At 36.7% G+C, this 24,949-nt stretch overlaps 1 protein-coding gene across 5 annotated transcripts in view; it reads right to left on the bottom strand.

Annotated features, from left to right (window-relative positions):
- Nucleotides 1-24,949, bottom strand: part of SUPT3H (SPT3 homolog, SAGA and STAGA complex component) — a 451,548-nt gene that overhangs the window by 86,594 nt on the left and 340,005 nt on the right. For all 5 annotated transcript variants that reach the window (XM_057699373.1, XM_057699374.1, XM_057699371.1 and 2 more), the window contains one exon: nucleotides 19,068-19,178. In XM_057699373.1, coding sequence (XP_057555356.1) covers nucleotides 19,068-19,178 — 111 coding nt within the window. The remainder of the gene's footprint in view (nucleotides 1-19,067; nucleotides 19,179-24,949) is intronic.

Genomic DNA, 24,949 nt, shown 5'->3' with positions numbered 1-24,949 from the left:
TAGGGTGATGATGATTTTAAAAGAAAACACCGTGTCTGCATCTGTGGAGCACGTTCTATGTTTTAGGCACAGTGCTAGGTGCGTTCAAGCGTTATTACCATTCGCTAAAAATTGCTTATTGTTACAGAAGGTTAAACTGAGGTCCAGGCAAGTTATCTGACTCCAACCATCAAAGACAGCAGAGTGTTAAATGGTGATTTATGTGGAACATTATCAGTGAAATTTTGGTTCACTTAAGACAATCTTTTAATATTTATTTATTTAGGATACTAATAATCATACTTTCTTCTAGGCTTCTGTAATGATTATATAATATCACACCTTTAAAACCCTTAGAAGACAATCTTTTTAAATGAGACTATATATATATGTGTGTGTGTGTGTATGTACACACGTACATATATACACACATGCACATATAAATTAAACCTATCTAACTATATATACACACGTATTTTTAAATAAAAGTGACATTTTAATGGAAATACAGTGTTCACATATCTGGTGCTGATTTCCTAACAACCAGAATCCCTCACGTGATGCGTCTGTGAAAAGCACGGCAGGAGGATGACGGACAAGCTCATGCATATGTGACTGACGCTCCTGAGACACCTTTCGCTTAGGTAGAACACAGGGAGCTCGCTCCATACAGATTTTTAGGAGTATAAATGAGGCCTCCTGAGTGTTTTGGAACAAACACCTCCAGGTTTGGTGGGACCAGAGCAAAGGAGCCTAGAAGCTTTATCCTTTGCTTCCAGTAGTTTGTGAACTATGACACTGAGATCTGTGTAATCCAAGTACGTATCTGAAATGCTTCCACACCATCTCGAGTACAAACGCGAAATTCTAAAAATACTCCCCTATAATCATATAGAACAAAAAACCAGCAGTTCTTTGCAAAGCTTTTTTAAGTGAGATATTTGCATGTCCAAAAGCTATTTTTAAAATTCTATCAGTATTGCTTTGCTCTGTCAGCACAGTACTGGATTTCCTAGTTAGCAAATTCACTTTAAGTATTAAGGTTACCCTCCGTGGTGAGAGCTAGTAACCTGCAAGATCAAGTTAAACGGCATGTTCAGTGACCAATAAGCTCCTAGAAAATTAGTTCAAAATGATGCATCATTTTGTCAAACACTCTTAAGAATTAGCTCTTTAGGATCTCTCTTTAGAAATATGAAACCCCTCAAAACCACTAACATAAATAGCCAACATTTAAAATAACTGCCAGGCCACCTGCTTTTCTCCAGGAAGCATCATAAAACTCACAAGTTAGTAAAGCTTTGTAAAAGCCTAGTCTCGATCTTTCTGATGAAGTTTACATACTTTGTCTGAGAGACCTTATTTCCCCTTTTCTGAGCAATGAAAAGTCCCTACACCAGATTCAGTTCAAAGCACAGCCTTACGTGTAAAAGAAGGTCTCAGAACAGAAGGGGATGCTGAAGAACACTTCTTTGTCACTTTGGTCTTGGCACAGTGTTTCAGATGGTATTCATTTGGAATAAAGATTTCGATGACATAACACGTCCAATCCTCCTCTATAAGTGGCTTTACTAGAAGTGAGTAAGGGCAGCAAAATATAAATTCATCTGTCTGTAGGCAACCCAAAACATACCCACTCGCCTTGGAGTAATTTAACCAATAAGATGATTTAGAGGACAGTTCAGTGGCACCATTTTTGGAAAGTAAAAGCTTAGCAGAAGGAACGTAAATCAAAGGTGACTGGCAGGTAAAGGATATATGCAGCAATCAGCCAAACCATGTGCACGCTGGCACAAATTCAATAAGATCATTTATAAAATTTTTAAGGCAGGAGTACACAAAAGGGGGTCTGGTGCTAACTAAATCCACAGATAGCTTACATGCCACTGAAATAAACACTTCCAGATGCGGGTGTACAAAAACCTTTCACAGAAAGAAATGTTTTCTTTCATAAATCTGAAGGAGGGACTTGTAGCAGGGTAGGGCAGAAAGTCTGAAACTGAGACTGAGCTTCTTACAGATGGACGTGCTGTTGAGGAGGCAGTGCTGGGTGAGGATGAACTGCGCACAGGGCGTCTCCGCCTAGAAGCATTGCTACCATCAGTAAGACTGGACTTCTGCTAAAACAAGGGAAAAAGGCTAACGACATATCATTCCATCAGTCTTCCAAAATCTGGTGCCTGAGTCAATGTTGCTCCCATGACTTCCCTTAGTCTCTTTTTTGGGGGGTGGGGGGGGTGTGTGTGGAGATACTGGGTTCACATAGAGATGAAAGCCACTTATCAAAGTTTAGAAAAACGATGTTTTGGAACTTATACCAGCACAAAGCTATTGGAGGTATGGCTTTAATGATGAAAAAATTTTCAAAATCTGGCTAGAGTACAGTCATCTTTCAGGAATGCATGACCAAATTTATTAATGGCTTAGAAAGTCAATTTGTTCATCCAAACAGCATAATAATATGTGGGATTTTCTGATCATGTATCTAAACACTCCCAGAAGTTCAAACAGAAAGCTAGAATTTTTTTTTTCAGGTTCAGGTAAACTATGCATTTGAGCTCCCCCATTCTTCCCCCAAGGAAATCCCCTTGAAATTAGTTTTCTTGTTGAATTCTTAAACTTCATGCAAATTCTCTGTAAGCATCTGAGTACTGAACTTATTCTTGAGACTATTTCTAATTATCTGTCTTATGCATTGACCCAAATTACAAACTTGTCATCTATTATTCTTCTTTCATTCAGGATCTTGTTCTAATTATTCTTTATGCCAAATATCTCTTGGATACATTCTGTCTTCTCTGGTTTCAGTCACTGCCTCAGCAGATGCTTTTCTGCCCTCTCACCTGCAGTACTGCAGTGGCCACCCGAATGGTCTCTCTGCCAATTACATTTCCTAACTCTAGGCCCTCCTCCACCCCATTAGCTGAGTTATTTTTTTTAGAATACAAATTTGTTCATATCAGTCCCTTGCTCAAAAACTGCTCCTTGATGACTATATCCATTGTTTAAAAAGAAATTTTCCAAACAAAATCTTATTGAAAACTCAATATATATCAGAGATAAAAGCTGATCTGTGTTATTAAGGGAAAACACTTTATTATTTTGCAGAATACCTGTGAAATAATTCGGGGTTTCTGTAGCATGTGATTAGGTAACTGCTGGCCTGTGTCATGAAGTCCAAGTAAACTGGCTTGGGACTCAAAGTCCCTCTCAAACTGTCATCAGCTTACCCGCTTCAGCTCCTCCCAACCAACTCCAGATTCAGTTCCCCACCTTGGCCCCAACAGCCCTCTTGCCTTCCTACATGTTTACCCCCATTTTATTCCTGCTCTTCTTTCTGCCGGAACTATTTTTTCGCAATTCTCACTCATTTCCCTCACTGCCGTCGCACCGACTCAGTTCAAATGTCAGTGACCTGACAACACTTGCTTGGCTTCCTCAGGCAGACTGTGGCCCACTCTGAGCCGGAGGCACTGTGTTCCTCCTCCGCCCCGACTCCCGCCCTGCAGTTACGACACCAACCACAGGGCAGCGCTCACACTCACGTCTCCTTCGCTCTACTGCAACACCCGGGTACTTATCTCCATATCGCATACCCCCCTTGCAACAGATTTCTAACACAACATTTGGCAACTGTTTATTGAATTAATAAATGGAGACACCAGAGCTATAAGGATCTCAGGCCATGTAGGGATGTTACCACTGGTCCGTCCACTTCTAAATCATGTCTAGTTCAATTGTACTAATGAGGATTCTGCCAAGTGGACTGTTACTACCTAGGTCAAACTCAGAAAGCAAGTGCTGTCCTTTTGTACATGAAGGTTGCCTCCATCCTATCAGGAAAGCACGTACTTTGAATTGTTTCTCTGGCAGTGGCAGGGGACAGACTGACTTGGAGCAGTATACAGTTTTGTCTTGCCTCCTTATTCATTTTTTCTTTTAACCATTTGTGAGCTGGTTGTGTGGGTGAAAGATACTGCTGCCACCAAAAATGGAAGTGAGGTTAGTCTACCCACATGAGAATCAATCCCTAATACTGTCTTCTTTAGACAGTGGCTTCAGAGAAAAGCACAGGGTGGAGCCCAAGCCGTTCGTTTCCTTCTTCCTCTCCTCTCCTCTCCTCTCTTTTTCTCCTCTTCCCCTCTACCACCTTTCTTTGGTTGTTTGTTTTGTTTTTTTAAAACACCAAAAGATTGCTTCGATGAGGAGTGCTTGTTTATTTACTTATTAGGCTCTTACCTAATTAGTCCAGAATACAGGAATGGGTGTTTTAGGTTAGATCAGGAATGTAGAATTAAATCAGAGCCAGAAATATAGTCTCTAACTTCTCTCCTGGAAACTATAAAATCTGTACAAGTGTTTGAATTGGAATTGACAGAAACCTGTAGGCCAGGCTGTGAACTTCTGGAGCCAGAGAGGCAACTCAAATACTCCCTCCCTGGTATTTCCAGCAAGGGCACAGCTGCCCAACTGTCACCTTGAATGCACCTGGGCAAATTCAGAGCCTGACACTGGGCTCTGCCCTTGTGACCTCTGCCAACTAATCAGCCAAAATATTTCCAGATCTGGAGAGCCTGCTCTCCATTTTGGGCATATGCCCAGAACTGCAAACGTACTCCAATCAGGTGGGAGAGCCTATCCAGGTGCCAGGGCAAGAATTAACATCTGACTGACACATGGGCTATGAATTTTCTCTTCTCACAGCCTGGGGTCATGCAGAGGCGGTGTTTGGGGCTGGAATATTTGATCTGTGCACACACAGCCTGGGGGATTTGGTTTAAATCAAATCATAATTAAAACACCAGTCAGGAAAACAAGGCATAATTATTTTTTTTCCTGCATTTTTTTTTCCTGCCTTGGATACAGTCTTAAATATATGTTGGGCACAATAAGAGCCAGGTATCAGTTTCACTTTTGGAAGGTGTAAATTTTCCACTTAAAACAATCCACTCACTATGTTGTAGGATTAACTCCGCAACTATATCAGTAAATTAAATGACAGTTCAGTGATTATATTTGTGTGACTAAAGTATATAACACTATCTAAGAAATCATCAAAAAGTAAATCATCTCCAGTTCAACAGACTCTCATCAAGGCTGTTTGGAGGGAATTTTTGTCACACTATCAATAAAACAGTACACAAATGTTTCACTTAAACAAAATGCACTTATGACTGTTAGATGTTTCTGGCAATGGTTAATAAAGAATCTATCCCAATAAAACCACTGTGTTCTTTTCTAATATTCATCTAGTTTAGATACAAAATGTTAATTAAAAAATTTAAATGGTATTTTTGCTAGGTGAACCTAAGCAGTTTATCTCTAACTCAATGTTTACAACCTTATTTCTAGACTTAAAAGGAAAATTTCTTGCCATTTGTAAAGCATAATTTTTAATTTTAGAAATATCTCAGCTTAGTCTAGTTCCTCCCAACTAATTTTTTTGCCACTTTCATGAATTTGTGAGTTAAAATAATCTTGTGATTTTTTAAAAAAAATAATTCCTTTTGGGAGTCACTCAAAATATTTTTCTCTTCTGTCTCCATTTCCTCAGAAGATTGCAAAAACCTAGAAACTATAATAGCACATTCAAATCTCAAGATGTGGTCCTTTTAGAATATTCTGCTCAAAAAGTTTCTCTTAGTTGTCAATGACTCCTTTCCTCGCACTCATGTTCAAACTTCTCTACTCTTCGTGATATAGGCTGCTTTTTACAATGAAGAGAGATATGCTAACTTCTTGAACTACTTCAAATCCATGTCCCCCATTAGAGAACACTGACTGCCTCCTCTTCAAATTATGCTTGACTATGCAGGACTTTTAGAGGCCTCATAGATGTTTGATGTGAATGTCCATTTACAATGTTTTTGTGCTACTTAAAATAAAGGTTCTGTCATCTTGTGTTTTATATTGAACTTCTTGTAAATGGTTTGTTGTTTAGGAAGTTATGTCTTGGAATTCTGGCCTTAGTTTTGTTTTTTTTTTGATATTCAAAGCAGCCCAAATAAATAGTCTTTGTTAAGCTGTGCAAGTGAGTACGTCACCTTAAAGTGTATATAGCCCATGCTGAACTGAATGTGAGGTCTTTAGTGCTGATATAAAAGTGAAGGCAGAAAAAAGCAAAATGTGTTTGAATAGTCACTGTTTACTGAAAAGACAAACCAGCTGTTAATAAGCCAGAATTTTTCAAAATGGAACTGGATAACTCTTTGTAAACAAATTCACTGGCTGTCCCAATCTAAGGTATTGCTGCAGAAAGTTCAAATGACATAAGATCTCCCTTCCCTTCTCCCTGCATTCTGCCTGGTGATTAAAAAACATTAACTAAACAGTTTTACAATATAACATGATTATGCCAACTCTATTTGGCAATACATAATTACGATGCTGTGCTTACAACAGCAGAAAAAGTATCAGTAATGAATTCAGTAAATTTGGATTCCACAGGCAAAGCAAAATAAATATGACCCTGAAACTTTAAACAAGTATTTTTCAGGGAAGGGTTTTCAGGTGACTAAGATTTTCTTTATGACATCTTTGAACAGCTTATAGTGTTTTAAGATACCTTAAAAATATTTCCAGAAAGCCATGAAGAGTTATATTGGATAAGAAATCCATATATTGATTCCCTTTAAACATTACCAGTTTAAAAATGTGAGCGCTTGTTAGATACTGTCAATGAAACAACTTTTAAGCAAAAAATTCTTACTATTTGTCTTTTGAGCCAAGAGGTCTGTGTAGATCATTATTAAAAACTGTTATATTTGTGACCCAAAACCTCTCAATGCCATGTAAATAAAATAAAATATGGAAATAAAGTGGATACTGTGATGAATATAATATTACAACATAACTAATTTTTAAACACCTTCACTATTTTTATTGAATGAGATTTTAAGGATGGTTCTTATACATATACAGATTTTCTGGAATATTTGATAAAGAAACTCCTCTATGGAGCATCTTTTAATACCTCTTGGAATGCTTGTCTTCTGCGCAATGTAGTTGAGGAAATACTATCTCACATTTTCAGGATAAGGCTGCTTAAACAGGTAAGAATAATAGAGGCCAGTATGCAAAGAGGAAGTTTAATGAGGAGGATTAGTGAAAATTCATTGAAGCCTGCGGTCCCAGTTAACCACAGAGTTTTTAGCTCCTGTCCACAGATAGAGCTCTGGTACTTACAATGTAACCTTAAGCTGGTTACTTGAGTTTTTTCTAAATATCACTTTTCTTATCTATAAAGTGGGGACAACCACACTCACCTGGCTGCGTTATAAGAACAACACAATGTAGGTGAAAAGTTTCTTTAAAAATATGACATGTTATTGAGAGGACCTTCAAGATGGCTGAGGGGAAAGACGTGGAGATTACCCTTCTCCCCACAAATACATCAAGAATCCATCTACATGTGTAACAGCTTCTACAGAACACCTACAGAAATGCTGGCAGGGGACCTCAGACTTCCAAAAAGCTTGCAGGGTCTTGGTGCCCTGGCTGGGGGTAGGGCCTGAGCCCCTGAGGTGGGAGAGCTGAGTCCAGGATGTTGGACCACCAGAGAACTCCCGGCCCCATGGAATATTAATCAGTGAGAGCTCTCGCAGAGGTCTCCATCTCAACACTAAGCTCCAGCTCCACCCAAAAGCCAGCAAGCTCCACAGCTAGACGCCTCAGGCCAAACAACTAGCAAGACAGGAACACAATCTCATCCATCAGCAGACAGCCTGTCTAAAGTCATACTAAGTTCACAGACACCCCAAAACACACAGCTGGACACGGCCCTGCTCCTAAGAAGGACAAGATACAGCTCCACTCATCAGAACACAGGCCCCAGTTCCCCCCACCAGGAAACCTACACAAGCCCCTGGACCAATTTCACCCACTGGGAACAGACAACAGAAGTAAGAGGAACTACAACCCTGCAGTCTGAAGAAACAAAACCCCAAACACAGTAAGTTAAACAAAATGAGAAGACAGAGATATATGCAGCAGATGAAGGAACAAGGTAAAAACCCACAAGACCAAACAAATGAAGAAGAGATAGGCAGTCTACCTGAAAAAGAATTCAGAGTAATAACTGTAAAGGTGGTCCAAGATCTCAGAAATAGAATGGAGGCACAGATGGAGAAAATGCAAGAAAAGTTTAACAAGGACCTAGGAGAACTAAAGAGCAAACAAACAGTGATGAACAACACAATAACTGAAATTAAAAATAATCTAGAAGTAATTAACAGCAGAATAACTGAGGCAGAAGAACGGATAAGTGAGCTGGAAGACAGAATGGCAGAAATCACCACCACAGAGCAGAACAAAGAAAAAAGAATGAAAAGAACTGAGGACAGTCTCAGAGATCTTGGGGACAACATTAAACACACCAACATTTGAATTATAGGGGTTCCAGAAGAAGAAGAGTAAAAGAAAGGATCTGAGAAAATACTCAAAGAGATGATAGTCGAAAACTTCCCTAACATGGGAAAAGAAATAGTCAATTAAGCCAAGGAAGTACAGAGTGTCCCATATAGGTAAACCCAAGGAGAAATATGCAGAGACATATATTAATCAAACCATCAAAAATTAAATACAAAGAAAAAATATTAAAAGCAGCAAGGGAAACACAACAATTAATATACAAGGGAACCCCCATAAGGTTAACTGCTGAGATTTCAGTAGAAACTCTGCAGGTCAGAGGGAGTAGCAGGGTATATTTAAAGTGATGAAAGGGAAAATCTACAACTGAGATTACTCTACTCAGCAAGGATCTCATTCAGATTTGAGGGAGAGATCGAAAGCTTCACAGGCAAGAAAAAGTTAAAAGAATTCAGCACCACCAAACCAGCTCTATAACAAATGCTAAAGAACTTCTCTAGGCAGGAAACAAAAGGGAAGGAAAAGACCTACAAAAACAAACCCAAAACAATTAAGAAAACGGTAATAGGAACATACATATCGATAATTACCTTAAATGTGAATGGATTAAATGCTCCAACCAAAAGTCACAGACTGGCTGAATGGATACAAAACCAAGATCCATATATATGCTCTCTACAAGAGACCCACTTCTGAACTAGGGACACATACAGACTGAAAGTGAGAGGATGGAAAAAGATATTCCATGCAAATGGAAATCAAAAGAAAGCTGGAGTAGCAATACTCATATCAGACAAAATAGACTTTAAAGACTATTATAAGAGACAAGGAAGGACACTACATAATGATCAAGGGATCAACCCAAGAAGAAGGTATAACAATTGTAAATATTTATGCACTCAACATAGAAGCACCTCAATACATAAGGCAAATGCTAACAGCCATAAAAGGGGAAATCAACAGTAACACAAAAATAGTAGGAGACTTTAACACCCCACTTACACCAATGGACAGATCATCCAAACAGAAAATAAATAAGGACACACAAGCTCTAAATGACACATTAGATCAGATGGACTTGACTGATATTTATAAGACATTCTATCCAAAAACAACAGAATACACTTTCTTCTCAAATACACGTGGAAAATTCTCCAGGATAGATCACATCTTGGGTCACAAATCAAGCCTCAGTAAATTTAAGAAAACTGAAATCATATCAAGCATCTTTTCTGACCACAACACTGAGACTAAGCACCAATTACAGGAAGAAAACTGCAAAAAGTACAAACACATAGAGGCTGAACAACACGCTACTAAATAATCAAGAGATCACTGAAGAAATCAAAGGGGAAATAAAAAAATACCTAGAAACAAATGACAATGAAAACACAATGACCCAAAATGTATAGGATGCAGGAAAAGCAGTCCTAAGAGGGAAGTTTACAGCAATACAATCCTACCTCAAGAAACAAGAAAAATCTCAAATAAACAACCCAACTTTACAGCTAAAGCAATTAGAAAAAGAACAAAAACAAAAACAAACAATGACAACAACAACAAAACCCCCAAAGTTAGCAGAAGGAAAGAAATCATAAAGATCAGATCAGAAACAAATGAAAAAGAAATGAAGGAAACTATACCAAAGATCAATAAAACTAAAAGCTGGTTCTTTGAGCAGATAAACAAAATTGATAACCATTAGCCACACTCATCAGGAAAAAAAGGGAGAAGATGCAAATCAATAGAATTAGAAATGAAAAAGGAGAAATAACAACTGACACCATAGAAATACAAAGGATCATGAGAAACTACTACAAGCAACTATATGCCAATAAAATGGACAACCTGGAAGAAATGGACAAATTCTTAGAAAAGTATAACCTTCCAAGACTGAACAAGGAAGAAACAGAAAATATGAAAAGATCAACCACAAGTACTGAAATCGAAACTGTGACTAAAAATCTTCCAAAAAACAAAAGCCCAGGGCTAGATGGATTCACAGGCGAATTCTAGCAAACATTTAGAGAAGAGCTAACACCTATCCTTCTCAAACTTTTCCAAAATATGGCAGAGGGAAGAACCCTCCTAAACTCATTCTATGAGGCCACCATTACCCTGATACCAAAACCAGACAAAGATGTCACAAAAAAAGAAAATTACAGGCCAATATCTCTGATGAACATAGATGCAAAAACTCAACAAAATACTAGCAAACAGAATCCAACAGCACATTAAAAGGATCATACACCATGATCAAGTGGGGTTTATCCCTGGAATGCAAGGATTCTTCAATATACGCAAATCGATCAATGTGATACACCATATCAACAAACTGAAGGAAAAAAACCCATGTGATAATCTCAATAGATACAGAAAAAGCTTTTGACAAAATTCAACACCCACTTACGATAAAAACTCTCCAGAAGGTGGGCACAGAGGGACCCTACCTCAACATAATAAAGGCCATATACAACAAACCCACAGCCAACATCGTTCTCAATGGTGAAAAACTGAAAACATTTCCTCTAAGATCAGGAACGAGACAAGGGTGCCCACTGTCACCACTATTATTCAATACAGTGTTGTAAGTTTTAGCCACGGCAATCAGAGAAGAAAAAGAACTAAAAAGAATACAAACTGGAAAAGAAGAAATAAAACTGTCACTGTCTGCTGATGACATGATACTATACATAGAAAATCCTAAAGATGCCACCAGAAACCTACTAGAGCTAATCAATGAATCTGGCAAACTAGCAGGCTACAAAATTAATGCACAGAAATCTCTTGCATTCCTATACACTAAAAACAAGAAATCAGAAAGAAAAATTAAGGAAACACTCCCATTTACCATTGCAACAAAAAGAAGAAAATACCTAGGAATAAACCTACCTAAGGAGGCAAAAGACCTGTATGCAGAAAACTATAAAACACTGATGAGAGAAATCAAAGATGATACAAACAGATGGAGCGATATACCATGTTCTTGGATTGGAAGAATCAACATTGTGAAAATGACTATACTATCCAAAGCAATCTACAGATTCAATGCAATCCCTATCAAATTACCAATGGCATTTTTCAGAGAACCAGAACAAAAAAATTTACAATTTGTATGGAAACACAAAAGACCTCGAACACCCAAAGCAATCTTGAGAAAGAAAAACAGAGCTGGAGGAATCAGGCTCTCTGACTTCAGATTATTCTACAAAGCTAGAGTAATCAAGATAGTATGGTATGGGCACAAAAACAGAAATATAGATCAGTGGAACAGGATAGAAGGCCCAGAGATAAACCCATGCACATATGGTCACCTTATCTTTGACAAAGGAGGCAAGAATATACAATGGAGAAAAGACATCCTCTTCAATGAGTGGTGCTGGGAAAACTGGACAGCTACATGTAAAAGAATGAAATTAGACTACTTCCTAACACCATATACAAAAATAAACTCTAAATGGACTAAAGACTTAAATGTAAGGCTGGACACTATAAAACTCTTAGAGGAAAACATAGGCATAACACTCTATGACATAAATCACAGCAAGATCCTTTTTGACCCACCTCCTAGAGTAATGGAAATAAAAATAAAAATAAACAAATGGGACTTAATGAAACGTAAAAGCTTTTGCACAGCAAAGGAAACCATAATCAAGATGAAAAGACAACCCCTAGAATGGGAGAAAATATTTGCAAATGAAGCAACTGACAAAGGATTAATCTCCAAAATAAGCAAGCAGCTCATGCAGCTCAATATCAAAAAAACAAACAAACAACCCAATCCAAAAATGGGCAGAAGACCTAACAGACATTTTTCCAAAGAAGACATACAGATGGCCAAGAGGCACATGAAAAGATGCTCAACATCGCTAATAATTAGAGAAATGCAAATCAAAACCACAATGAGGTATTAACCTCACACCAGTCAGAACAGCCATCATCAAAATGGTACTGATGAACCTAGTGACAGGGCAGGAATAAAGATGCAGGAATAAAGATGCAGGAATAGAGAGCAGACTTGAGAACACGGTGGGGGGAAGGGGAGGCAGGGACGTAGTGAGAGAGTAGCATTGACATATACACACTACCAAATGTAAAACAGATAGCTAGTGGGAAGCTGCTGCATAGCACAGGGAGATCAGCTCAATGCTTGATGATGTCCTAGAGGGGTGGAATAGGAAGGGTGGGAGGGAGGCTCAAGAGGGAGGGGATATGGGGATATGTGTATAAGTATGGCTGATTCACTTTACTGTACAGCAGAAACTAGCACAACATTGTAAAGCAATTGTACTCCAATAAATATATATTAAAATATTATATAAATTATTATTTGATCAACCAACATTTTTCTCAGATTCTAATGATTTTCCTTCCCAAACTCTTCTAATGTTTTTATTACCACATTTCAAACATTCTCGCCTTAACTAATCCTAAATTGAACACTGTGTTAGTTGAACTATATAGAATTTCTGATATTCAACTGTTTATGACCTAGAGAAACTGTTACTTCACATAATTTGACATAATAAATTTTTCCACCCCACCTTATTTTAAAATTAAAAGCAACTAAATTAAATATTTTACACTTTTTTTTTCTAGAGAAGGCCCACTTTTAGGTTATTCTTATGTGATAAATATACCATGTTAATTTTTTTTCTGAGAACCAGTGGCCCACAACTATGAAAAAGTACTTGGCTCCAATCTATAACGATAGGTTTACTACTTCCAAAAAAATTACTGAGAAATCTTTACTTCAGTAAAAAAAAAAAATTCTTTAAGAAATTTAAGAATTTGTCCCGAGTTTCTACTCGGTATATACATTTGAAAATTACTCTAATATTTTGTGACATTTAATTTTCCAGGTTGAACACAAAATGCAGACAAATCTAATGTACTTTAGACATAAGAATTATTCACGAATGTGAAATTCTAGATCAAAATAGTCAAATCAATCTACTATGCCACTTTTGCTTTTAAAAGTTTAATGTGAGGGATTCTTAAAGGAAATTTCTTATTTTTAACCCTTATTTGTCCATCGTGAACATTCCTGAAGAACCAATGATATGAGACCATCCCTTGCACCCCTAATAGACATATACACAACAAGGTAAATGGCCACAGTGGAAGAGCAATCAACTGAATCAGGAGGCTGGATTCCAGGGCCGGCCTGGGCATTCACTGACAAGGAGCTGCTGGGTACAAGGCAAAGCCTCTTTGAGTTTAACTGACTTTCTCAAGTCTTAGCCAGTTTTAAAATACTTAGCCAGCTGCTTCACAATTTAAGACACTTGCGTGGATTTTGAAGCCACTCACTTCTAGGCATACATTTAAGGTACCATTTAGATAAATGACCATGCTTAAATGAGAAATTTTATTGTTTTGCTATTCTACTGCAATAGAAATTCACATGATAGTATTTAAGCTTGGGGAGAGGTGGGGGGTGAGATATTTTTCTACTGTGAATATCACTCAGGAGAAACTAAAATATATTTAGGCATTACACACGGAATTATGTCATCCCACTTGGTGTACATAGCTTGCTTTCTCTGGCTTTCAAAATTATAGACCTGGTTTTCTATCAGCCATTTCTAGCACTTCTCACTGAGGGCTGGGATTGGGCTTCACAGTAGGTAACCATGGGCACCACCCACTGCTTGTACACAGCAGTGATCTAGATAAAACACACGGCTGACCATTTTTTTCGTGATAGGCAACACAGTCCACTGGGTTACTCTTTGGGGGTACTTTCTCTGAGAGAAAAAACGAAATGCTCTAACTGCAAAAGTCTACTTCATTCACAAAATTTTAAAATGCTTTTTCCTTCCATACCCACACAAATAAATTGTAAGATTGTTTTTTAAAAACCATTACCAAAAGCATTTCAATTTTTAGGCTGTAAGAAAATGCTCTTCAGTTATGCAATTAAATTCAATTAAAACAATTAAATACCAATTAATTGTCTGATAGGACAATTCATTTATAAAGCTTTTGCTACATTTTTTTGATGTCAGATGATATTTATTTACTTTTTGCATTTTTTTAAGCTCTTTATTGGAGTATAATTGCTTTACACTGTTGTGCCAGTTTCTGCTGTACATCAAAGTGAATCAGCTGTATTTATACATATATCTCCATATCCCCTCCCTCCCGTGACTCCTTCCCACCCTCCCTATCCCACCCCTCTAAGTCATCACCAATCATTCAGTTGATCTCCCGGTGTTATGCAGCAGACTCCCAGCAGCTATCTATTTTACATTTGGTAGGCTACACTTGTTTTTAGGCCCCGAAGCTCTTCTTAAGTTTTATTTTATCCTTCCCTTTTCTATATTTTCTTAACTTTTTAACATATTAGCATTACTTTCATAATCAGTAAAATGAGGAAATTTAAAAACTGAGAAAAATGAGGCTAGTAATAATTTATGTTTAAAAAATTATCACCTACTTTGATAACATATCAGTATCTGAAAATCTTTTTTCAATAACTTACACAAATATATAAACTCACATAAACTGAATGTGATGAAGCTTTATATATCTGAGGCCATGCCATTTGTTCCTTAGATTTCTGTTTTATAGGAGCTGGTATGCAAAACTGAGCTAGCATGCAAAAATCAAGTGGAAACCATGTACACAGTTACTGAGACCTTATTTTTTAATGTGACAGTGGTGATAAAAAGTCCATTAAAGTTCCTCAACCACAATTAACTCAAAAAGTGAAAATGAACATTAATTCATTCTCAGGAACAACGATCTTTAAATAGTACTTAAATTTTAATGGTATAAACTGTAAGTCTGTAAAGAAATCATATTATAATTCAAGTTTTAGTTTCTTCTAGGATTACAAAGTGAGGGCTCTGTTTGTATGTCTGTGTGGTTGGTGGTGGGGGGAATGGTTTCTACTTCAGTCCATTTGTATTCTTAGCTGATTTTGACACCTTTTAGAAAACATACTACAGCTACAACTGCTAGTATTACTTCCACTGTTATTAATACAATACATTAAGAGCTTACCACTTGTCAAGTTCATAGTACTCCTTGGGCTCTATTACGAGGTATGTTCTATTATTATACCCATTTTACAGGTGAGGTAACTGAGCCATGGAGAGGTTAAGAAACTTCTTTAAGGCCACTTTGCTAGTAGGTACAGAGCTGGGATCTGAATTTTGGTCATTTGGCTCTAGGACCAACAGTCTTAATCACCACACAATATAACCTCACATAATGCCAATTATGATGAGTAAAAGGACAAGATAAGATGACAAACATCAGAATGATTTAGGACACCCAGTTTGCATAAATACTCTAATAAATACACATCACAGACTCTGAAGTGATTTTCAGAATTATTTAGAAAAAAATAAAGAATAAGCAAAAATAAAAAAAACTAGTCTCTTTAAATGTTCTTTAGCATGTGTGTATGGAAGATCAGGCATACAGGGGTGGGAACAGTGCAAAAAAATCTGATTAATAGCTTAATCTCAAGAAAATTACTTTAACCTTCTAGGTATGATACTCTCTTCTGATCTTCTGCATAGGATTGAGAATAAATGAGAACACAGAAAAGAAAGAAGTCACCGATTAAAACCAACATGCCAAAGACAGTATAGTCACAATTGGTTGAGTGGGGATGGGTGGTTTATCACTGTCTCCACAGCCCTCATAGGAGTGGCAGGAAACTGATGTTTCTGCCATGCTGCTGCTTCTCTCTCTACTCCAGGAGCTACTCAGTGCAAAGCATTCTTGATACTCTTTTTTCCCTTCCACCTAATGTGGCTTTAATCATTCCTTTCTTCTCTTGTTTCAACCATAATAATTCCCAAGGGGAAGAACTCACAATTCTTTATATAATGAATCGTATTCCTGAAATTGATCACGTAATTTTGTACAAAATTATTTCAGAAGTTATAAAGTAGAAAACAGAATGATGCCTCACCAAAAGCAAATTTTTCTCAGGTTATTGATTGATGCTGGAATTGTTTCCATGTAACCTACTGGCTGCCATTTTCATTCTCCAAATCAATTTCAAATTGTTGGGAATTAGCTATATATCAATCAAGTTATGGATATTCTAAAATAGATATCTCATGTATATATATAAATATATATACATCAGACAAGCGCTTGAGATTCAGAATGACGTGCTGCAAAGACAAAATCTCTATGTTTCATAAATGTAAACTAGTTGTTCATGGCCATTTTAGTTTACAAAGGAAATTTTATACTGGAGGTAAGTTAGCTCACCCTGTATAAAAATTTAGACCTCAATCTATGGTTGCTATAGACACAGCCCACGTGCCACTTCTCAGGAGCCATAGCTCAAAGCCTAGGAAGCAAAGTGTCCCCAACGCAGCATAAAGTATCATCTCAGGGAGTGGGCACCAGGGGGCTCAGCATCAGCATCCCCACAGCATCAGGAACACCTCCTTTTAGCAGCTGAAGGTGAGAGGGAGCCAGGACAGGTGTTCACACTGTTAGCATACAGTGTCTGCAAATCTATTCTACTTTAAAGAGAGTTTTTAACTTTAAGAGGCAGATTTATGTACTGTAATATATACCAAGAAACTGTGTCTGCCTGATCCTACTACTCACAATATAAAATGGAGTAGGCATAGTCAGTCCTGTAGACTGTGTAAATTCTTACAGCTCCAGGTAATGGAGTAGACCTTTCAAGGTGGGTCCTTTCTGAGGAGTGATGAAAACTCAATGTCCCTCTACGGTGGAGTTCTTTCTCATCTGCTGTTGGAATCTGCTCGTCTGCTCTGGTAGTGGCTAAGAGAACCTTCAAGATCATGGCTATTTTCCATATCTATTTAAACTAAGCATTTTAAAATTGCACTATTAGTTTTAAAAAGCATATTGGTTATATGTTTATTAGACAAAAATTAGCTTAAACTATATCTGAATATACATATTGGGAATCTTTCAAGTATATTTCCTGACCATATACTACAATCTTAGATTATAAAAGCAACAATATATGAGTAACAGAGTATCAGGTTAGACATGGAGGAGTGAATACTTATGTACACACACATACACACATACAATGTCATCAACCAAGATGGTTCTCAAGTAATCTGTCCAGTCTTTCTAAAAATAAAAAACCTGAAGAATTAAGCAGCTACCACTGCCACCACTTCCGTTTGAGGAAACATCACAGACTTCATGATTAGGAGATTTTCCCTTACATTAGATATATTTTCCTTTTTGTAATTTTATCCATTACTTTTAGCTAGCATTTTAGATTATTTCTTAAAAAAACTGTTTCCCCTTGCTGCCCTTTAATTACTTCTAGATTATTATCAACTCTGCCTCTTTTTTCTCTCTCCATTCCACTGCCTCAGCCTATTAGTCATTATTTGGCTCTTAACTATGGATTTGATATTTTTAATCCTTTGTTATAAACTGGTTCTTTCAACTTCAGTTGGTTTTTAAATTCTTCCACTTATCTCATATTTTTCTAAATCTCATCTCTCTTTTGGCTTATTGCTTAAAATAGTCTCACCTTCATGTAGGGAAAATTAAAACAGATATTGATTTTATTCTTTTTAACTGTAATAATCTAAAAACACTCATGCAAAAGGATGTTTTGCTTAATCAGCAACATATGATTGATATAAATATAAATCATGTTCTTATAATATGACAAATTTAAGATATTAATCAGAAGTGAAAATAATTGTCACCATTACAAAAAGCTTCTAGAGATGTATAAAAAATCTGACACATTCTTTCTATCACACTGAGAATGCATACAATTAACAATAACTAATGAAAACAAAGAATTTTGGTAAGAAAGCATTTTCTTTAACTGAAACACAAGAAAAAAGGAGATGATATAATTTAGAAGAAATCATGACTTCTATCAACAGATAATAGTAAAATCCATTCTTAGGAAAAAACATATTATTACGCATGCATGTGTAACGTTATACATATATAGTCTGCTTTAGTACGTTAAAGCAGTTGTGAATACAAAAACAAACAAACAAATGATAAATTCTACTATTCTTTAGTTATAAATTGAACCTAACTTTCTGAAAAACAAACTAATTCCTTATAAAACAGAGAAGGACTTGGAGAAGTTATATTAACATAAATAAAGATTTTTTAGAAAAGGGCCACAAGATGAGCATTTATTTCACACACACACACGCACACACACACTTTCTTTAGGCTATTGAAATATAAAGTCTTTAATTCTCCATTAAAAAAAAAACAAACCTTGATTATAAGCTTTAAAACCATTTGAAGATGTGGAAGACTGTCTGCTTTTCAGCCTACTTCAAAGCCAGTAAAGAAATCATTTCTTCTTCTTCCAACTCAAAGTATGTTTAGGAGCAGAACATCTGATAGAAGTGGTATTGCCAATCTAACCAATTTTAAAATATAAAGTGCTTCTAGCAATATTTGGATACATATAATTTGACAAAAAAGGTTTTATAAGCCTAAGCTTTGAAAAATAGAAAATATAAGCGCTAACAAAAAAAGCATAATTTGTAATTGAAAGAAAATAATATTTTGTAGAAAAAGAACTGTCCTTCCAAAAAGAGACAAAAATGACTGTTATTTCCCAAGAGAGTTATGCCACTTTTATACAACAAAATTACAGTCACCACAAATTGCTTTCAACAATTCCATTGCTGCTTCATTTGACCACTTGAAAATCAAAATTCTTTCAGATTATAAATATAACTTTTTATAACTCTGTTATTACGTACTGTGAATGGGGAAAGGGGGCCAATCTTGTGGCCGTAGCGTCGAACGGCCTCTCTGATGTGGCAGGGCTGGATGGCATCGCTGTGAGCCTCAACACCACAGGCCGCAGTGCTCTGCGACAGAAAAACACATAAATTGTTACTAAATCAAAAACACACAACAGAACTACAGTGTATAAAATATGAAAATAAACTTTTATAAAATGGACGGTTTTCTTCCCTTAGGATGCACATCACTGCTGCCATATACTACATCTGAAAAAAACTCCATTAACAAATCAAAGATGACTTTCACATGACCCCATCCTAGCAGACCAACCAAATGCAATTTTTATGCCCCCAATATTTCACCTAGGCCTACATGTCAAGGTACAGGTGAATACAGCCACTTGTGTGCAGATGAAAAGTGTCATGGGGGCAAACATTTAAACATTTATTATTATAAATGTTTCTTGGGAGCTTGTTGGATGCATTTCTGAAATAACTTGAGGGTCATCAATTTTAAAATAAAAAAGGTAAAATTGTTATATATTTATTTATAATACTGGGGACTGTCATAAAAAACTATTTCAACTTGGTTCCTAGTTTTCTAGGTGTCCTCCTTGAAGAAACAAAATAAAACAAAAACTTTCTATTTTAATCTGCCTCATTTGTAAAAGGCAGGTGCAAAAGTACAAAGAAACACAAGAAAGAGAAAGATTATTTGCAATAAGAATATGGATATCAACTCAAGAAATGTATGGAACATTATTGAAAAAAAAATAAAATAGGGGCATTACAGTCTTATGTTTCAGTTGAAGGTTCTGGCTTCCCAAATTCCTAGGTCCAGATCCCAGCCATATTGGTCACCACTTCTGTCAAGTTATATCTCTGTACTTTAGCTTCCTCATCTGTAAACTGGATAATAATTATAATTGCTCTATAGGGCTGTTGTGAAAATTAAATAAGTTGATATGTGTAAACCACTCAGAACAGTGCCTGACACGTTAGGTATTAACAGCATTAATTTACTATTTAAATTAAAAATGGAACCTCCATGTTCTTGAAATGATAAACTAATTTACTTAAAAGTGCAATGGATACAGATGCCAGGTCATCAACATGAAATAATCAAGAGAAATAAATAGTAGCCTGTGTATTATGATAACCTTGGTCTTAGAAGTACCACCCTCAGGGACTTCCCTGGTGGTGACGTGGTTAAGAATCTGCATGCCAATGCAGGGGACATGGGTTCGATCTTTGGGCCGGGAATATTCCACATGCCGTGGAGCAATTAAGCCTGTGTGCCACAACTACTGAGCCTGTGCTCTAGAGCCCGCTAGCCACAACTACTGAGCTTGCGTGCCACAACTATTGAAGCCCGTGAGCCTAGTACCCATGCTCTGCAACAAGAGAAGCCACTGCAATTAGAAGCCCAAGGGCCGCAATGAAGAGTAGCCCCCACTCGCTGCAACTAGAGAAAGTCTGCATGCAGCAACAAAGACCCAATGCAGCCAATAAATAAACAAACAAACAAATAAATATTTTTTTAAAAAAAGAAAATTAAGAAGAAAAAAAAGGAAAAAAAAAGTACCATTCTCAGAATTCCTTATAGGAGTATATCTAGTACAACCTCTATGCACAGCAATTTGGGAAATCTTATCAAAATTAAAAAACACAACCCTTCTTGACCGAACAATTTCAGCTCTAAGAATTTATCCTACTGACATATTACATGGGTACAAAATAATATAGATAGGTAGGTAGGTAGATAGGTATTCGCTGCTGCGCTACCTGAATTGATGAAGCAAATGTTCAAGGAGAGAACAATGAAATCAGGTATGATACTTTCACTTCACGCAACGGAAACCACAGCAACCACCAAAAAAAAAAAAAAAAAAAAAATGAAGCAGTTCCATCCATGTTCCTATGGAGCTTTCTCTAAGATACAAGGGTGAGTCAAAAAAAATTATCCACACTCTGGCTATAGAATTTATAGAAGTTTTAATATAAGTGCAGTGTAGATAATTTTTGACTCACCCTCATACATTATTTGAAAAAATACTAGGTGATCAACTGGATAACTATGTTACCCACTCTTTAAAAAAAAAAAAAAAGGCTGGAGGTATCACCTCACACCAGTCAGAATGGCCATCATCAAAAAATCTAGAAACAATAAATGTTGGAGAGGGTGCAGAGAAAAGGGAACCCTCCTTCACTGTTGGTGGAAATGTAAATTGGTACAGCCACTATGGAAAACAGTATGGAGGTTCCTCAAAAAACTAAAAATAGAGCTACCATATGACCCAGCAATCCCACTACTGGGCATATATCCTGAGAAAACCATAATCCAGAAAGAAACATGTACCACAATGTCCATTGCAGCACTATTTGCAATAGCCAGGACATGGAAGCAACCTAAATACCCATCAACAGATGAATGGATAAAGAAGATGTGGCACATGTATACACTGAAATATTACTCAGCCATAAAAAGGAATGACATTGAGTTATTTGTAGTGAGGTGGATGGGCCCAGAGTCTGTCATACAGAGTGAAGTAAGCCAGAAAGAGAAAAACAAATACCGTATGCTAACTCATATATATGGATTCTAAAAAAATGGTACTGATGAACCCAGTGACGCGGCAAGAATAAAGATGTAGATGTAGAGAACGGACTTGAGGACATGGGATGGGGGGGTTGGGGTGAAGGGGATGCCAGGACGAAGTGAGAGAATAGCATTGACATATATACACTATTAAATGTAAAACAGATAGCTAGTGGAAAGCTGCTGTATAAAACAGGGAGATCAACTTGATGATGGGTGATGACTTAGAGGAATGGGATAGTGAAGGTGGGAAGGAGTTGCGGGAGGGAGGGGATATGGGGATATATGTATAAATACAGCTGATTCACTTTGTTGTACAGCAGAAACTGGCACAAGTGTAAAGCAATTATACTCCAATAAAGAGCTTAAAAAAAAAAAGGCTGAACATTATATGCTCATTTCAGTACAGAATATTTCCGCAAAGGTACCCCAAAAAGCAGTAAAAGTGCTTATCTCTTAGAGTATAGATGGGTGTCTGGAGCACATGGGTTAGAGGAAATACTTTTCACTGTATACCTTCTGTACCTTTTAAATATACTTTCTGTGCCCTGGGCATGCTTTTTCTATTATAAACTAGTAAACTAATTGTAAAAATTCCTACAAAGAGCATCTGCTAATTATCCAAGCTGAACGTGAAAGAAGACTTAAAATATAAAACAAAACAGACCTTGATTATTTTTATTATTTTAACAAGATTTGAAATAAACCAAATAGGAATTTACTCTAGAGTATCTTTCTCAATTTCATTCCAACAATACCCTAAATAACATATCTGCTATGCCCACAATAACAAGGACTAAGTTATCTTAACCCCTCACTTTGGCACTCATATAAAAGTGCACACACAGAGGTTTTTTCTTTTTTTCTAAATTGTGCTTTCTTGATTCTCATTCCAAATACTTTCTTTCAGTTGGCATATATTAGAATAAATGCAATTATCAGGTACCCAGTAAGGCTAAACACTCTTCTGTGAGTTCACTTGGCTCCAAGATGTGAATATGTCTAACACAGACTCATTACCTGCTAGGGGTAACAAATGCTCGTGAAGTAAGTTGAGGCATTCTACTCATTTGTGGAAATAAATGCAAATAATTAGCTGGATTTGGAATCTAAAGTTAACTTTTCCAGTGGAAACTCAAGTGGAAATACAAAAGGGGGACATCAAGAGGGTCAATATCCTGCAGACTCAGTGGGCGGGGAGTCCTTCCACTGCATTCCTCTGTGGAAGCGCCTTTCTCCCTGCAAACCGGATTTATTTTTCATTTCTTTTCTCCATGGCCAACGGAGAATCTACTCTTCCTCTACCTTCCCAAATAAATTCGGTTTTGGTATAGAATATTTTGGTTAAGATCTCTCAGAACCTCTGGCAAGGCGATCCAATGGGACTTGAGAACACCAAAGTAGGAAGCATAAGTGAGAAACTACCCATGGTTGCTATTTGTACGATATGGCAACAAGTAAGCCAGCCTGCTTGAATCATGTTATCATTGCTAAAAAAACAATGTTAACTTTTATATAAAAATAAAAATATTCAATTTTGTGAAAAATGTCATTAAAATTTCTATTTTGCCAGTTTCAGGTTTATCTGCTACCATTAAGCAAGCACAAACATCAGCATAAGTTACCACATGCACTTCTACACTTTCCGGATTTGCCCACTGAGTTCTTTGGGAGGAAACCTTTAAATCTAAAATGTTGTATTTGCAGGATTGTTTCCACCTCAGTAAGTATCTTCTCATTTCTGTAAATACCTAGTCCTTCACCAAGGTACTTGTAATCTGTTTAAGTTAAAAATTCATACTAAGTTTAGAATTTTTACCTCAGCAGTGACTTCATAAATTTTGTAACAGTCTTCAAAATTGTTACAGGGTTAGCATTAAATTTGTGTTTTCACTACTTAGTATAAAAATATTATATGCTATAAATACATAAAAAGACTGTTAGATTTATGTATCAATTCAGCTTTCTCATTCTGCTTGTGTCCACACTATAGAATATTCTTTAAATTTTCAAAAATGAAACCCGCATGTTTGACAAAATACTGAGTCCTGTTGTCTATAGTGAGTTTGTAGAGATCTCTATGGGGAATAAACTCTTTATTTCCTAAAATAAATTACAAGGTGCTTGGTAAAGTTATTCACACGTCTGGTACTCTTCCTCTTGGCTGCATTCATACTCCATTTCATTTTTATTCACGTCTTCTTATTCAGAAACTGCTGCTGGGTACTGGAAGCTGAAGTACCATGTAGAGTCCTCCATATTTTCCAGATTTGAGTACTGTTCCTCTGCTTGTACTTGCTGGCTTGAACTGAATAAACTTCCCCAATAGCTTGAACTCCCAACGGTGCTGCAAGAAGTTATACTGAAACTTCTGTTGCCCCAGGATCTCTCACAGATGTCCATACCTCTCCTGACTCTTTTCTTTCCAACTTAAAAGTTGTTGGGAAGAAACAACTTTAAAAGAAATTTCATACTTTCTCAGCCTTCCCCTTGCCAGGTAATCTAATATTTAAGAAGAACCTGGAATCTCAGATACTTGCCTCCAATTCTTTTCACATCCATAATGGTAGGCTAGATCTTTTATTAAAACTTGAAACATTGGATTTTACAGAGGAGCAGTATGCATCTCAGATGAAAGCAAGTGAAAGGTTAGTAGCACTATTACTGACTTCTGTCACTCACTGACCACATGGGTTGATTATGATCTGAACGGGCAGGCAAGTGTCGTCTTCTTCCTCACTCTCGTACATACAGCTCTCATTCCTCTGTATGTATAGAGGATTTCTTTTCAGAGGAAGTTGGGCCATTCTTTCGCCAAAGGCTACAGTGTAATACAGTTAATTTTCTTGTTTCAAAATTTAATTGAAGTGCTGTTAAATCTGTCATTCTATATAACTAAGAAGAGTTTTTTTTAAACTAAGGAAATTAAAACTAGAAAAGGTATTTGAAGAGAAGACAAGAAAGAATCACCAAGTTCAAGGATTTAGAAAAAACACACAACATTATCTATTCTAAACTTCCCCAACTCCTTTGCCATGTTGTAGGTGAGAGAGTGAAGATAAGGGACACTCCCAAGATTAAAATGACAGTATCAGGATACCGTTAGGCATCAAATCCCTTGGCTTCTAGTACACATAGCTAGTATACAACAGAGGCTTTATTATTTTACATAGAATGAACATTACCGTCATAGCTGAGGTTTCCAGTGAGGAAAAATCAAAATATAGCAAAAGCCTGAATGTAGCAAGATGTGGATGAGTAAATAGAGAAAAAATTACTTTATGTATACATAATAACC

This window comes from Hippopotamus amphibius, chromosome 11, assembly GCF_030028045.1.
Source record: "Hippopotamus amphibius kiboko isolate mHipAmp2 chromosome 11, mHipAmp2.hap2, whole genome shotgun sequence".
Classification (NCBI taxonomy): domain Eukaryota; kingdom Metazoa; phylum Chordata; class Mammalia; order Artiodactyla; family Hippopotamidae; genus Hippopotamus; species Hippopotamus amphibius.
The sequence above is the reverse complement of the archived record's forward strand: the minus strand, read 5'-3'. Positions and strand labels throughout refer to the sequence as shown.